Source organism: Dasypus novemcinctus, chromosome 4 (genome assembly GCF_030445035.2).
Source record: "Dasypus novemcinctus isolate mDasNov1 chromosome 4, mDasNov1.1.hap2, whole genome shotgun sequence".
Lineage (NCBI taxonomy): Eukaryota > Metazoa > Chordata > Mammalia > Cingulata > Dasypodidae > Dasypus > Dasypus novemcinctus.
Window position 1 is genome coordinate 41,790,779 of NC_080676.1, and position 18,221 is coordinate 41,808,999.

At 33.6% G+C, this 18,221-nt stretch overlaps 1 protein-coding gene across 13 annotated transcripts in view; it reads right to left on the reverse strand.

Moving 5' to 3' along the window:
• The window catches only part of PHC3 (polyhomeotic homolog 3), a 97,593-nt gene that overhangs the window by 19,944 nt on the left and 59,428 nt on the right, over positions 1-18,221 (reverse strand). For all 13 annotated transcript variants that reach the window (XR_009185469.2, XR_009185471.2, XR_009185470.2 and 10 more), the window contains 4 exons: positions 14,989-15,142; positions 8,982-9,232; positions 6,284-6,443; positions 822-936 (listed from right to left, as the gene is read on the reverse strand). Coding sequence is in view for 7 of the 13 variants with exons in the window: in XM_071214603.1 (XP_071070704.1) it covers positions 822-936; positions 6,284-6,443; positions 8,982-9,232; positions 14,989-15,142 (680 nt within the window). In the remaining 6 variants the exon portion in view is untranslated. The remainder of the gene's footprint in view (positions 1-821; positions 937-6,283; positions 6,444-8,981; positions 9,233-14,988; positions 15,143-18,221) is intronic.

Below are 18,221 nucleotides of genomic sequence, written 5' to 3' on the forward strand. Positions count from 1 at the left end.
GACACACAGATTCCCGGTGTCACTGATAAGGATAGAAGCGGTCACAGAGGAACACATGGCAAATGGACACAGAGAGCAGACAACTGGGTGGGGGGAAGGGAAGAGAAATAAATAAAACATAAATTTTTAAAAAAAGGATATATTATTAGAATCAGTGGATTTTTTTTAAGGTAAATGAAACTTGAAAATTATAAGATTAATGAAAAAACTCAAGATTCTTTATTAATACTATTTACTTATATAATAATTACTATTAAAATACTGATTTAGACAAGACAAATTTTGCTATCTGATGATGTAACAATGTGGAGAACTACTGCTACAGCTGTCTCACTTAGAAACCTAAAATAAATAGGAAATGGTTGAAACAAATAGGATATGGTAAAACAAATGAAAACACCTCAAAATCCATGTATCTCAATGTTGGCAAAATAATCAGTTGATAAAACATTGTTTAGATAACTTAAGGACTAGTATTCTATTATCTTGACCATTTCACAGGGCACATACTCCTAAACATATTCTTACCATGAAGAGATTTCTACTTTGATATTAGATTATACTGTAAAATTCACTGTTATTATGAATATATAATTTTCACAGAGAATATTTAATTTTAAATATATAATTTAAAAATTAAATACCAAAGTAGCTCGAGATAATGTTTATTTTATATTATTATTCTATATTATATTATGTTGTATAAGTTTTATAATATACCATACCATATTATAGCTATTGGCAGACTGTATGAGGGCTTTTTGGTCTTTTTCGCAGTGGTGTTTTTTTGCGTTTTAGGAAACGCAAGAAAACAGAAATACCTTTTGGCACATGACATAGTGCAGAATCTTTTTGACCGAAGAAATTCATTAGCATATCCCATCTTCCCACAGAATTCACACTTGAGTAACTCACTGTCCATTTCTTCTAATGTCTCTAAAAAAGAAAAGAAAAGAAAACAAAGGTGAAAAATCCCAAAAAGTTAATTGTAGCAAATTTCCCTTTAACCTCTACTTTGGTTGGATGCTGCTAGTTCAGACCAATGGTTCTTTAACTTTTCAATCCATAGCCACTTTGGCAGAGTGAAATCCTCCGTAAACAAACGCTTCCACCAATTACCTCTCACTTCTGCACTAAAATTTTATGTAGTTTTCTACATATAAGAATAAGAATTACATTTTTAAAGGGTCATTTTGCTAAGATTCCATGTCTAAAATGTGCAAATAAATATATTAAGCACTGGAAGAAACAAGGGTTACTGCCCTCCAGCAGGAACTCTTTCAAAAAGAAAGCATGGGATATGAATTTAGGTATATTGTACTATGACAACATATGGCAGGGAACACTTAATTTTAAAGAGAGAATGAGGATGACTTCAAAAAGGTCAAATTTTGATATGTTTGAATTTAGAGAAGCATACAAAATAATTAGCTCTTCTTCCAGTGTTCCCCCTATTAAGTCAGAATGTCTTTCCCTCACCTTTACAGCCATTATTTTCTTCAAGCCATAAAAGAGGACCCAAAGAAACTTCCTACCTAAATCCTCAAGTACTAAGCAGCAGTCACTTATAAACAAGTAACTCAATCTTGAGTTATGATTAACTTAACTTTGGGTTATGACCCAAAGTTTCAACATCTATAAAATGGGATTTATAATACCTTTCCCAAGAGCTGCAATGAAGATTAAATGAATATCCAACAGGTAGTAGGGATAAAAAATGTGATAGTTCCATTTCCTATATTCCACCTAAGAACTAAAAAAGTACTAATACATGTAATAAGTGCTCAAGAAATAAGTCAATGAAAACTGTTAAATTCTTTAATCCACCAAATTTTGCCATTTTCTTGCATCATTATAATTCCTATGCCAAGTCATATAAAATATGCAACAAAAACACACCACTAACTAAAGCTTTTAGCTATGAACTCCATACGTGCTCTTTCAATGTTAAAATATTCATTTCATGAAATCATGTTAAGATGGAGATAGGGACTCAAATGTAGACATGGATGACATATCATTAAGTATAGGGATTCATACACCAACCCAGTTTTACTGTAGGAACAGATGGCAAAGTACCAGATCAAGTGAAGGTAGCAAGAACTACTATAAAAAATACTATGAAATAATATTTTAAGTTCCAGGAACAATTAAATACATTATGATGACTGATAAATATAAGCTAACAAGTGGCCATTTTAAGGAAATTCTTAGGACTACCTTCACAAGCAAAGTCATCAACTCAGAAGTAATGAGGAAGAGATAGTCTCTAAGAAGTAAAATTAAAATCACCCATCCAGGGAGCAGATGTGGCTCAAGTAGTTGAGCGCCCACCTCCCACATGGAGGTCCCGGGTTCAGTTCCCGGTGCCTCCTAAAGGAAAAAACAGATAATGAGCAAAAACAAGAAGTAGACAGCAAGCACAAAGGAGCAGAAACAGCGAGCAAAGAAAACAACAACAAGCAAACAGACAAGGGAGCCATGGTGGGTAGGGAACTGCCCATTCAGATGAGTATCAAAACTCCCAGGGGCATAGTTTTTCCTTTGTACTGTTTGTAACCTGACCTGAACTTGGAAAGGCTGCACCTGAGACAGCACCTCTCACTCAACCACCACTGCTATCAATCCAGCCCTGAAGAGTCCTGAACATTCAAACTGTTCCATGTCTATGTTATACTAGAAGCTTTGTTATAAAAGTCTGTCTTAATTAGCATAACAGTGTACAATTAAACCTGATAATAGGTTAGAATACCTTATGGTGGAGAAAGAAATGTCTTTGCTGGTGCAAGGGGAAATCCCAAACACATATGGGCTAAGAGTAAGCACCTAATGAAAATAGAATATCAGTTTTATATCTCATAAAGAAGAGGAACAGAAATAGATTTTAAAAATCCTATTTTAATGTTTGGTCAGATTTTTAACATATGGGTAATATTATCAAGGCTACTATTAATATTTTTGAATAAAAAACCTATAGAACCAAATGAGATTTAAAGAAAAAAAAAAAACCTATTGATTCAGCCATTAAAGGTGAGGGATTCTATGGCGGAGATAGCTGGTAATTTTCTAACATCCATTCTTCACTTTTCTCCCATAGTTATGAAATCTTAATTTTTAGCTAGATATATGGCCACCCAAAAACTACAGTTTCTGCCCTAGGTGTGGCCAATTGCTGATCAATGGGAGGTGAATGGCAATATTTGCAAATTCCAAATAGTGTCCTTTTCCCCATCTCATTGGGTAGACTGTAATCATGAAGATAAGATATCTTGGAAATTAGGACAACATTCCAGGGCTGGGAGAGCCATAAGACACTTGGAGCCTGGGCATCCAACAGTATGGAATCACCATGGAAACCTTGGATTTTTTATCCTTGGGCAATGTCAGAGAAAATTAAACTTCTATCTTATTTAATCAAATATTATTCTGAGTTCCTATCAGACTATTCAAACCTCTTTCCTAACTAACACAGGTTCCTCCCCGTACCCTGTACCCCTTTTTTCTGAGGAAGTTACTTTTCAATTTCGCTGAAGACCTGGGAAATCATTAGGAACAGAAGCAGAGAGGCAATGAAATGGAAATCATGATCAGTTTGACAATTTACTAGGGAAGACATTAAGATATTTTCGTAAATCTCAATTTTTTGGAGATTCTGGTAATAGACCCAGTCCAAATAGAACTACAGTTTATGCCTTAAAAAGGCTGTTTATTATTTGCTTACCATGAAGTTTTTTAACTTACCAGTAATTAAACTGTATACACTACTAAAACCCACTAAGTGACTTCACCATTTCTCCCTATAGCACTTCCCTTAAATATTGAAGTATGCAATCATCAAGACTTTGGAATTATAAAATTAGTTGCCTTGGAAAATTAAATTATGAAGTATTTAAAATTTTACCATATTTTATGTAAATATTTCTCCACTATGAAATATAATAATTGTCTTTAAATCTTCTGTTTCCTTACTCGAATAACTTGTCCTGTTGAATTACCCTTTGCCTTGTCTCAAATCATTCTTTGCTTCCTTTTCCAATCCTGACTGCAGATACTGACTATATGTCAAAACCTCTACATTCATCCTACAGATGACCAGCAAGATTTCTAAATACATTCTTTGTTCATGTCACCTGCCTGAAAGTCTTCAGTAACCATTCTCTTAAAAAGATAACTGTGAACTCCTTAACCTAATATCCAAAGTACTCTATAAATTTAACTGTTATTCTTACTGCCTACTATTCTCTAACGAAACCCTCCATTCTTCACTGCCTCCTAAAGTCACCAGCTACTTACACATCCTTTGTGCATTACTCATGGCATTGTAACCTGAATGTTCTTCCTGTTTATCTTAAACCCATGTTTTATTATCCAAGACCCAGGTCAAACCCCATCACTATAGGAATTCACCAAACTTGAAACAGTCTCAGCCCGTTTTAAAGTTTTAGGTTCTTACTATCTATATAGCTCATTTAAAATTTACCATTCTCTTCTTAGTTATCTTTTATTATGGAGATTCCTCAGTTCCAAACTAGATTAAAAGCTCCCTGAGAGAAAGAAGGTTGTATTTTACTTCTACATATACCTTTAATGTTATACCACAGACCATAATACACTAAATGTCTGTTATATTCTAAACTATGAGCATCTGAAATATGCTTGAAGCTTCCTAAGCAGTCTTCCATGTTCTTCAATATGTGTACACAAGGGGGCATATTATAAACACTTTTTAGCCCTGAGCTTTCATTTATATACCCATGTAGACACTACTTTTCATTTCAAAGGAAAAATATTTCTCAGATAAAATGGTATGATGCATAAAGAAATCAAATGAAATTAAATTCACAATAACAAAAGACAAAATATAGACCTGTTTGGATCCTGATTTGAATAAAATAACTATAAAAGGGCAATTTTTAAATAATTGGGGAAAAAAGAATATGAAGTAGATATCAGATGACACAAAGATTTGTTATTAATATTAGTAAGTGTGATAGGGCATTGAAGTTATAGAAGAAAAAGTACATACTTTTAAAAGCTGCACAGTGAAGGATATAGCAGTGAAATAAAATAAGGCCTATGATTTTCTTTAAAATGGAAGGAGAGAAGGAGAAAAGGAAGAATAGGAAGGAAGAAAGAAGGTAGAGAGGAAAAACAAAAGGAATGGAAAAAGCAAGTGTGACCAAAAAAAGTTTAAATTGGATGATAATACTGTATTTGGTGATTGGGGATTCATTACACAATTCTCTCTAAATGGATGAATGTTTGAAAATTTTCATGACTAATATTGTTTTAAGTTAAAAAAAAATACCAAATTGAACTACATATAAGCTAGCGCTAAAAATCAAATTTTATACTACTATTCTTGCTGTTCAAATAGGAAGTAAAACAGTGATGACAAAACTGCAACAATCTATAAAGTACCAACAATGACAGAGATGCCTTTCTTTTTTAAGACTTAGGGAAACTATGGGCAAAGACAATACCTATTTTGCTTAACACCATGCTCTTAGATGCTTAAACTGAACTATATCTATTTCAGAGCCATGATCAAAATAAAAGTGTATAGTATCACAAAGATGCTACCAGTGAATAAGATATTTATTTAATCAGAAATTCAAAACTTCATCTGATAAAAATAGTACAATTGTTTTCCGACTCTAAATAGCAAACTCAAGGTCTATATATAATTTTCGTGTGTATTTGTTTGCTTGTTTTTATGTCATTTTATATACCACTTTGACTTCATGGGATAGTCACTATTAGAATAAAGTCAACTAAAAACAATTATTTTTTATGACATTAAGGAGATTTTGAACAAACGTAATCACCAACACATCCCTAATATAAATGTAATACCAATCTGACGCCAAACATTAGAATGTGAAACGTCTAAAACCAAACAACTTTGAAAACTCTTGCATTTTAAGCAAATGTACTGAAATAACCATCTGTTTCTTAAGTCTGCTTAAAAAGAGAGAGAATTGGCTATTTTGATGCTAGAAATTTTTTTATTTCGTATATAATGGAATTTTTCCCATCCACACTCCCCCAAAAGTCAAAGTAACATCACAGAAATTAACACTGATCTTGCTATATTAGTTATTTGGCCACTAAAAGTCTGGTTAATTTTCCCATCATTTTAGTCAAATAGTACAATGTATGAGACTTAAAAAAAAAGAATACTTCCAAGTGAAAATCTGTATAGGATAAAAAATCCATGTTCTTTTTCAAGCAATAAAAGCCAAAGTTAATTTAAAGGGTATCATGAGTGAAATCCACACACCTTCAGCAATCATGTCTTCCATTTCTGTGTCAGATGAATTATCTGCATGCTTTGTATTATTCTGTAGCTCTGGCTGAACACACACGGAATTCACCACCTGATTATCCAAAAGAGGCCTCTTTTTCACAGGCTGTTCTAATAGTAAAGATGAACGACTCACCTTTAAAAAGGAGAAACAATAAAATTAAATAATCTTTAAAAAGACATTGAGAAATAACTTGGTTCAAATAAAAAACCTCTTGAAATGAGTGGTATCTGAGATAATTTACTTGTTTAATTAGCCAGATCCATTCATTAGGGGGTTTATTCCTTGAAAAAATGTTAAGCAATATGACATAAATACTTCCTTTCAGGTTAATAGAAGTATAGCTGTTTCAAAGTCTCAGTCAAGTGGAACCTAGTGTCCTAATTCAGGCAAGAAGTTAAAATTTAGCATTTCATTATGTTCAGAATTAATACTAATCATCAAGTTATCCTGTGCCATGAATATTTCAGTAGCCAAATCCAACAATGAAAACAAAGGCAACAACTACCAGTATTCTGGTTGCTGGGTTTTATTGCTGTTGTTTATAACATTTAAAAGCACTACTCACTAAGCAATTCCTCTCTCAAGTTCTATGTGGTGACTAATTTTTCTTTCAAAAACTTTAGTTTTATCCATATGAGTGCAACACAAAATAAAAGAGCCACAATAAATTTTTGATTAACCAGTATCCTCAAATTAATTTTCTACAAATAACTTTTAAGATTTATTTTTCATGCACAAAACTCTAATTTGTAGGGTTATTTCTTCAAGATAGATTCTCTGCAGAAGAATTACTAGTTTAAAGGTTTTGAGTTCTCAGTTGACTATTAGTACATACTGTTAGATGTACTACATCAACTAAAAGAATAAATCACCCACAAACTTTTTAACTTGGTCCATTTTGTTTAGTTTATTTGTCTTAACTGGGATTTATGGAAATTATTGCCAGAAGAACTATAATAGTGAATGCTGCTACGGTCATACCTTTCTGGAGGGTGTTTAATAAATTTACATCTTTTCAAAAAATAATTTGGAAATATGAGTATAAATGGAATGTGATTCTACTAGGAATTTATACCAAGGAAATTATTAAAAATGTAGAGTGATTTCTAGACAAAGATTATCCATTTTAGCACTCTTTGAATAGTATAAAATAGAAAACTAAATGTCCAATAATAACGGGAGAATTACACAAATTAAGGTTGTCCATAAAGTGGAATATCATAAACTTTCAAAATGTTTCCAATGTACTATTAATGATATGGAGAAATAAATGTTCAAGATATATACTAAGAGAAAGAAGTAGAACTACATAAACAGTACTACCTTTGATCATATTGGGAAAAAAAAGTATAGATGCACACACACATTGTAGGATTGTTGGGGATGATTTGTTCTGTACATTTTCCAAATTTTCTATTTAGAACATGTATTACTTTTATAATTGTGAAAAAAGCAAACATTAAATTTGTCACTAGCACTAGTGATAACTGGAATAATAGCCAAGACAATTAAGTGCCAGACACTACATAAAGTAATTTATACACATTTAATCCTCAAAACAATCCTAGGAGCAAAGTATCATCTCCATTTACCAGATGAGCAAAATGAAGATCAGAAATCTTCTGTTAAATGACTTGACAAAGTCAAGGCTACACATTTAGTATGTGACAGAACCCAGTTTCAAACACTGAAGGGAGAAAAGACTGATCTTAAACTGACTATACCAAAATTCTTATAAATCCAAGTTTAACACACACACAGTAAACTGAAAGCAAATGCCCTATACTGGGTAATTAACTATCACAATGCATGATTTTCACTACCCATTAATCTGAAAATTAGGTGAATCAAAGGCCTTCAGAATAATAATGTTTTAATGTTTTTATGTTGACTTCTCTTTATTTTCTAAGGAAAAAAATGTTCATCTCCATAAATTAGCATATAAATTATGTATAGCTAGTCTCAAACTATAAAACTTTTAGTGAGAGATAAAGCACCCCCATTTTGAGGTGAAAAGAATTTTTTAAAATCTGATTGAAGGCTAAGATTTAGGAATAATGAGAAAATCTATTTGCTAACTACAAACCATCAATTGGGTAATTTCAGATAAATGAAGTCATTAGGAAGTTAATACTGCTTGGATCACAAGCATCACATTATATAAGAAACACCATTTTAAAAATAATTCACATTAAGTGTCATTTCAGGACTCTTGAAAGAAAAATGAAAAAGCTGATTTCATTAGGATAAACTTCCAACTACATTTATCCAAAAATTAAAGGTGATACCCTTTAACCTGAAAATGTTTTCATTTTTTCCTTAGTTTATACAACTAAATAGCTAGTATAAAATTTTAGAAATATATTTGGCAATACTTAAAGGATATAAAGAGATAAATTCTAGATTAAAAATCAACAACTTTTTAAAAATAAAATTATATGATTTTTATTAGAGAACAACAGACCAAAAACTTAAAATTAAAGCTACAAAGTTTTGGTGATGGATGATGGCATAATATTGTTACTGTAATTAATAGTACAGATGTATACACATGAAAGTGGTTAAAATGGGAAAAATGTTGTAGTGTATATACGTCATTGCAATAAAAATAAATCAATGAAGTTCTAAGAATTAAAATTTTTTTAAAATAAAAATTTACTTGCTACTTACAGGAAATGGTTCCAATCCCTCCTGAATCACAAAGCCTTCAATAACATGGGTCAAGATCTGTGGTTTAACAATAGCCTGTGGAGGTTTGTTTTCTATATTGGGAATGCTACTGGGCATAGATGTACTGTTACTTCTTGTGGTGGCAGCTGGAAGTAAAAGTGGAGGCGGAGGGATAGAAATATGTGAAGGATCTGATGGAGATTTAATTACTGAAGCACTGACTGATGCCACAGCAGGTAATTCCACTTGCTCTGGAAAAAAAAAAAATTGTTGTTGTTGTTCTTTAGCATTTTTCTTAGGCAAATAAGGGAATAAAAACTAGTAATAACAAAGCCCTGAACCAAGTGTAAACAATAAAGCTTTTTGCAGCAAAAAAAAAAACAAAACAAAAAAACTAGTAACAACAAAGCTAACATCTGATGCTTTAAAAAGCTTGTGATAGTTTGATATTATTGATGAATTCCAAAGAAATACTGATTATGTTTGTAAACTGTTCTGTTCCTCTGGGCTAGTGATACCCTTAGATAATACTGAATTCAGAGGTTTCACTTTTACTTGATTAAATAATGACTTTGGCTTTGAATGGGCCACATCAGTCCCCACCATGGGGGTGGGGACTCACAGAGAAAACGACAAGGCAGAGGAGACAGTTTTAAGGCTGGAGCCATGGGAAGTAAATAGACAGAAAAACAGATAACTGAGGAAAAAGAGAAGGTTCCACTAGATACAGCAAAGGCCTTGGGAAGAGAGACGAGCCGTTCACCTGAGAGTTCACAGCTGGCCTTGTGGAGAAAGCAGAGCAGCTGTGCCTGAAGAGAATCCTGCCCAAAGAGAATCAAGCTCCAGGGAGATAGACAAAGCCTAGAGAGACTGATAGTCTGCAGCTGACCTTGTGGAGAGACCAGAGCAGTCAAGCCCAAAGAGAAACAAGCTCCAGGAGAGAGACCAGACTGATCCCAGCCTACAGCTGATATTGGAAGAAGCGGAGACCACAGAGCCTTAAGAGGAAGAGGAAGGCTGAACTTCGGCAGCCATCTTGCTCCAACACATGGCAAAGGAAAGTAACTTATGCTTTATGGCCTGATTATGGTAAGCTTCTATCCCAAATAAATACACTTTTATAAAAGCCAACAGATTTCTGGAATTTTGCATCAGCACCTCTTTGGCTGACTAATACAAAGCTGCTCTAAGAACTTTATTTATATTATCTTTTTTATCTATAGTAGCCTTATGAAGCAGATACTACTATTATCTCCACTTTACCAAAGAAGGGTGTTACTTGCTCAAAGTTATCATTCTGACCTCAATTAAAAAGAACTGTCCCATAAAACAGGAAACGTTTTAAACTGTCACCTTAAGGCTAATTACTAAACTGGTTGCTTATTTTCTTTTTATATTAAAAACACAGATATTATATTCCCTATGCTCCTGTTTATGATTCCAAATGGTGGTAGGGAGAGAATACTTTGAAAGTATGCTTAAATAAAAAAGGATCGACATGAGTCCACAGAATAAGCAGGGACTTTAATGGGTTACACACAGGTCATGACTCTTAACTTCAAGCAGAAAGACTACATCCAAATACACACAAAAAATTGTTAACTCTTCAGTAGCACTCTATTTGTCAATTTTGGGGAACACTGTACCACCAAGCAAGTGCAAAATGTTGGGCTGGATTGCTGTGATTCCTCCCCTTCAAACACTGAGGACCATAATAAGACCCAACAGCCAAAGATAGAGACTTTTACCTACCCAACTGGTCACACCAACCCTTTACTATCTGTACTAAAGTAGAAAGATGGAAGCAACTAATACCTAAGAATGTCACTGAGTACAGATGTCTGATTAAAAAAAAGCACATAGTGTATAGGTAAAAATAATGCTTACCAAGTGTTTGTTATATGCCAGGTACATGCTATAATGCATTTAAATCTACACGACTAGCCTTTGAGTAGATACTGTTTCTATCTCTATTTTATAGATGACGAAACCAAGGCACAGAAAGTTAAGTAACTTGCCCGAGGGCACACAACTAAGTCATGGAGCTGTGGTACGAACCCAGGCAATCTGATTCCAGGGACCATGTTCTTAAAGGCTATGCTAAGTCCATTCCACTAATATGAAATGGATTGACACTGCCTATCAAAGATGCTCAAAATATAGTCCATAGGAAGTAGATTTGCCTCAACAGATAGAGTGTCCACCTACCACATGGGAGGTGTAGGGTTCAAAACCAGGGCCTCCTGACCATGTGATGAGCTGGCCCATGCGCAGTGCCCCATGCACAAGAAGTGCTCCCTGTAAGGAGAGCCACCCAGGTGAAAAAAGTTCAGCCTGCCCAGGAGTGGAGTCACACGGAGAGCTGACGCAGCAAAATGACGCAACAAAAAGAGACACAGATTCTGGGTGCTGCTGACAAGAATATAAGCAGACACAGAAGAACACACAGCAAATGGACACAGAGCAGACAACTGGAGGGAAGGGTAGGCAGGGAAGAGGAGAGAAATAAAAAGTAAATCTTAAAAAAAATATATATATATATATATAGTCCAGCTAGGTAGAGAAGAATAGGAATCCTTAAAGAATAAAAAACTCAACTAATAGGACAGAGATCATCTTTGTAGTCTCAGAAATAGAAAAGCTAACGGTTCACTTAGTAATAAATCTGATGTGATTAATATCATCATGTAGTTTTTATTTGTTTTTCTTCCCCTCCCCTTCCCCCACCCGGCTGTTTTTGCTGTGTCCATTTGCTGTGTGCTCTTCTGTGTCTATTTCTCTTTTTTGTTTTCTTTTCTTGTCTTTCTCCTCTAGGATTCACCAGGATTTGATCCTGGGGACCTCTGGTGTGGAAAGAGGTTCCCTGTTAATTGTGCCACCTCTTTCCTGGTCTCTGCTGTGCTTCACCTTGACTCTCCTCTTTGTCTCTCTTTTTTTGTTGTGTCATCATCTTCCTGCACAACTCATGCAGGCACTAGCTTGCTGCACAGGCACTCGTGCAGACACTAGGCTTGCCACATTGGCACTTGGCTTGCCATGCAGGCATGCTTTCTCTTTTTTTTTTTCACCAGGTACTCCCATATGGTTGGCAGGGGCCCTATCACCTGAGCCACATCTGTTTCTCATCATGTACCTTTTAACAGCACTGTTATAGTCAGAAATTAACTTTGTTCCACCAAATAATCCACCAAGATAAACTGTACTGAAAAACCTGTTTAAAGTCATGCAATCCCTTTATAAATAAACTAAAAGAGAAAATCAGTAGAAAATTCTCATTTGCTGATTTCTGGGAACAAATGTACATGTGTATCACCAAACTGAGGAACTCCACAAAAATCATATCCCATTCACCAGATCTCCACATATACTCTTAGAGGAAAAACGATAAAAGATATAAAATTCTGACTTAAGACTTGAAGGCAATTTTCTATTGGAAGGAAAATAATAAATCTATGGGGGATTGAAACATAAAATAAAAACTTAATGTCTCTTACACATTTATAGATACTTTACTACTTCAGACATAGAAAACTGTATTAAGTATCATTTGTTTTGTTCAGAAAACACTGCCTGGCATATGTTCTAATTAATTTTTAGATCATACACACAAATTTGTCAACCCTATGTAGCAGAAGGTTTTGCTAAAAATAGAGCTATGGAGAGTCATATCAGAGTCGCTTTAGAATGACTTTGGCTCCCTCTGCAGACATAATAAATGTTGAGTTCTGCCTTAAAAAAAAAACAAAAGAGCTATAAGTTACTTTTTGAAGAAATTAATAGCTCCTATTTTCGCCAGTTAATAAGATGTTAAAATTGAGATCACAAGAAACTCATGTGCTGCGGAATAGCCAAACAATTATTACAGGGGAGAGGTATAGCTCAGTGATTGAGTGCCTGCTTCCCACATACAAGGTCCTAGGTTCAATCCCTGGTACCTCCTATAAAAAAATAAAATAAAATAAATTATTTCACTCTCTAGATTTAAGGCAAGACTGACAGAAAATCCAAGTATGCAGACACAATTCTGCCACAGTTTGCTTTACTAATTACAGTCTCATCTTCTGAGCAAGATCTATTTTTTTTTTTATCTTCTTTTATGGATGTTCCTTTTAAAGAATATTTATAGATTTATGAAAATTGAATCCTAGATGGAAATAAGTCTCTCATTTTTGGAAGTCAGGAATATTCTAAAGTATACATTTTACTTAGATAATTTAGCCCAAGAATATGCTAAGAAAATCTCATACTATATTTCTGAAGAAAAGATATGAAGATATTCTTGAGTCCCAATATTTAATTAAATCACAGTCACAATGCAAGTTTAGTGCCTAGTTATAAATATATTTCTGCCTTTAAAGAAAAATTTAAGAAATCTGTAGCAACATAAATCCATTTCAGTGTACAGAAACTACAAAGATTTGATACTATAATTAGATTTTCCTAAATCTATCTCTGAGGTATTATTTTGAATAAACAAAGGCCAAAATATTAAACTTTTCTTAAATACTTTATATAATTTGGTCAACTAAATGTTTTCTATTTTTGAGAACAGGGAAAAGGTTTGGAAAATACTAGTCTTCCCCCATTTATGCTGTTCAGAGGCTCACATTAGTAGGAAGGGAATTAAAGCTCAAGAGAAAGGAAGGGCAAAAGAGGTGGCATGCTGAAGAAGAGAGAGAGCAAGAGTTACTTCAGTAGTGGAACAACAAATCAGTGTTCCATTATAATCTGTTTCTCTGCCTATTGCAGTGGCTCTTCTTAACTGAAAATGATCACAGGGGCCATGAGATAGCCAAAAGAAGAGAATACGTACAACAAAGTCTGAACCAAAATTAGTATTATCTAGATCAGGGGTCAGCAAACTGGAAAGGGACTTATAACTACCCAACTGTGCCAATGCAGCACAAAAGCAGCCAAAGGAAATATTTAACCAAATAAGCATGCCTGTGTCCCACAAAACATTATTTATGGACACTGAAATCTGAATTTCATGTAATTTTCACAGGTCACAAATATTACTCTTCTATTGACTTTTTCCCAGCCATTTAAAATTTTAAAACCATTCTTAGCTTGTGGCCATACAAAAGCAGGCAAAAGATTAAGACTGTGAGCTGAGCTTGCCAACCCCTTATCTAGACTCACATTCATACATTTAAAAAACAAACAAAAAAAAAAACCCCCACAGAGCATTTCTTTAGGACCTAGACAGTGGGCTATAGATTATAGTAATGTTTTAGTAAAATTCTTAGGATTTACAGTAATGATATTGTGAGGAAGAGTATACAGAAGATTTACTTGAAGTAAATAAGTGAATAAGTGAAGTAGTGAATAAGAATTTAAGGGGAGCTGACATGACTCAGTGGATGAGCACATATGAGGTCCCGGGTTGAATCCCCAGACCACTGTACCTCAAAAAACAAAAGAGAATTTTCGAATGCTTGAGCTCCATAACTTTCTTTTTAAACCTGTCTCTTACAAGAATTAGTAAGGCTTAACTTAATTCTGGCTGAGAAAGAACACTTTAGAAAGTATTTACTTAGTATGAATCACAAACACTTGTGAGGAATTGTCAGGTATGACTTAGAACACTTCCTGATTTTTTGCAAAAAACGGTTTAAATCTTTCACAAGAACGTCAATTTATTCTAATTTTTTTAAGCTAGAAAAGTTTGACACATGAATCCAAGTGGGCATATGAAGCACATGTATACCAACCACTGAAAGTAGACAACTAAAACATATGTTTTTCATTTCGGAGATATTTAGAAGTTTATAAACTACTGGGCCTCCCTACTATTCAATAATTTTTCAGGAAGGCAAAGAGTTCTTCATTATTTAAAACTAACTGTCCTCATTTAAAAAAAAAAAAACTAATTGATTCTCTGCTGCAGTTAACGACAGCTAACAAATTAGTTTAATATCAGCGCTAATGAAAAAAAGATGAGACTTTTCCCATTACTAACATTTAACAAAAATAAAATTCCAACAAAATTTAGGTATTTTCTCACCTAACAAAGGATGTTCAGAAGTCAAATCTTCTCCTCTCCCCACAGTTATAGCTGCTGGAGACAAAGTGGGTGGTGGTGGTGTTCTATCCATCCGGACACATTCATCTGATTCTTCTGGCATTTCTTCTTCACAAACATCTTCTACTTGATAAACCTGCAAAGACAAACCAAACTGGCTTATAATGTTTTCAAAAACAGATTTCACAATGTGTACTTAAATTAATTTTTAAAAATTAAATTCTAAGTGTTTTAAAAAAAATCTTTAAGTCAAAGTGACTACTCTGACAGAACTGAAATCAAACACAGGTTTTTAAAATACCACTTGACAATATTTCTCTAAATGCAAGCTATGGATCAGTATCTAGACTAAAAATCACTATGGTTTCCAGAAAGATAAGTTAGGACATATTTTTAATTTTGAGAATAAAAAAAGTTTTGATTTGCACAAATAACAATTTCAGGAATTGTACTACTGTTTCTGTTAACTTCAAATTATCATAAATCAAAATAGATTATAATATTTTTCACAAGCACACTAAGTAGATCTTCAGGAAAACACAATATATCAGAAAATCTGCTGCTTTATGGGCTACTATCCAGAATCTTCTTTTTTATTTTTATTATTATGTGAATTAAAGATTAAACTAAGTAAAGTAATGTCTGAGTGCCTACAAAAAAAGGTATGAGGTTTTATTTTTTCCTCTCTATCTACTTGGGAATCTAAACAGAAAATTTATAAATAATTATCAGGAAAAAAGAGAATATCTGTCCTTCAAATAATACCTACACACAAATCCTAAACCATTTGACACATTATTTTTTAGTTCTTTACTATGGTTCCATACTTACAGAAGAAAGTTTCAAGTCCTAACTACCTTGTTATCTGATTGTAAAGATTATACTTATGAAGAAAGAGAATAAAAAAGCACTTTTGAGAATGAGCTACATGACTTTTTTTAAACAAAATCAATTTTATTGATACATACTAATAAAGCATAAATCCATTCAAAATATAAAATCAATATTCATTGTAATCACTTAGTTGTGCATTCATGACTTCATTTGTAGAGCAATTTCATTATTCCAATAATAATAAAAAACAAAGAACAAACAAAATTATCACCTCTCAATCTCCCCATGCTTCCCCTGCCGTACACAGCTGCTTTTTTTTTTCCTTCTCTCTAGTATATTTGTACTTATATTTTGTAAAAAGTCTTATATATGCAATATCACCCATATTCGTGTTTTATAAGGTTTTACTACCTTACACAGTATATGACTAACTTTTCATTAATGCTTCATTACATTTAAGGCTTAATTTTTAAAATACGCTTCTAGAAATTGACATGGGTATTTTAATTTCTCATTTTTAATTTATTTAACCGTTATTTAGGAAAAATGGTAGGTCACTAAAAGCAAAGCCACAAAAAGTCACCTCAGTTATTTTATTTACAATGCTAATTACTAAAATTTACAAAGATCATGAGTTTTTTAAGGTAACTGAATTAGTATTTCCAATAAATGTTAGTGAAACGAAAAGCCTTCCAATATTCACAAAAATCACTGTTTGATAGCTAATATTTTTTGTATTTTAATCAAAGTGAAAAAGTTTGATGATTTTTAAGTATATGAAAATATAAAAATGACCAAGACTTCTAAAACTAGCATAAACCACGTTATAAAAGAAACTATGAAATTTCACCTACAAAGGTCTATCCAATAACAGGAGATGGAGCTTAAAAAAAAAAAGTTTCCAAGGCTCTACTAAGAGTAAAGCATCTTTTTTTTTGCCATTTTAAAACTTGTCTACTGCTACTGATAATTTTACATCAAATATCTAGAACTGAGACTCAAACTATTAAGTAAACAACACTTTAAAAAGCTATTTTTTACAAGTCTGCTTCTGGAAACCTGTTTCACCAAGAGAAATTCCTTGCCTCATGTAAGTATCCTCAGAAGTGGAAGCAGTCATTGAACAGTGCAACGATGATAGCTGCTAATATGTTTATGATTAAAAACCAAAATGATGGTGATGATAACCTCCACAACAAGCTCTCCCCAAAAATGTCCTGAGGGAAAAAAAAAAACCTTCTAGTGAGGGGCATTAATCCATAATTACATTTATTTGACAAAAAGTGGTAAGGATATTGATTCAGAAATAATTAGACAGCTAAGATTTTATCAACCAGTGTAACTGTTATCTATGTAGCATTATTAGATACTATTTTTCTTCCAAAGATCATTATATTTTCTTAAAATGCTGAAAATCCTTTAATCTTTTATTTTTTTTTAAAGATTTATTATTTATTTATTTCTCTCCCCTTCATTCTCCCCCCAGTTGTCTGCTCTCTGTGTCCATTCACTGTGTGTTCTTCTGTGACCGCTTCTATCCTGATCAGCGGCACCGGGAATCTGTGTCTCTTTTTATTGCATCATCTTGTTGTGTCAGCTCTCAGTGTGTGCAGCGCCATTCTTGGGCAGCCTGCACTTTCTTTCATGCTGGGCAGCTTTCCTTACAGGGCACACTCCTTGCGCGTGGGGCTCCCCTATGCGGGGGACACCCCTGCTTGGCAGGGCACTCCTTGTACGCATCAGCACTGTGCATGGGCCAGCTCCACACCGGTCAAGGAGGCCCAGGGTCTGAACCGCGGACCTCCCATGTGGTAGGCGGACGTCCTATCCATTGGGCCAAGTCCGCTTTAATCTTCATGCTATTCATGTTATTCAAACATCTGCTGCAGTGTCTTTTAAGGAATCAAATTTGATCATGCATTTTACAGATAAAAAAAAAACCCACAAATTTGATCATGCATAGAATTCTAATGTTAAAAAATGAAAGAGATTTACAGGATGGAAAGAGTAAAAAAAAAAAAGTATTTTAAAATAATCCATTAAAGAATGTGTTAAAATACTTTTCACTCTTTACAGTTAAGCTTAACTATACATACTTTCTTCCAAATCTCCCATGTAAGGCAAAATAAGTTAATGAATACAAGTAGGCAAACAGATCTGTCAGACATTTTTGATTAAAAATTCTGAGTGCAACAACTAAAATATTGAATACACAGAAGAAATGGAAGGTCTTTTCACAAGATCATTAGGAAAACGCACATCACAATTCTGGTGAGTTCATAACTGTAACTATTCTAAAGATAGCAAAGACTGCCAAACTTGCCTCAATAAAGTGCATTGTTCCCATCTGTCTCTCTTTCCTAAATAAATTTAGAAACATT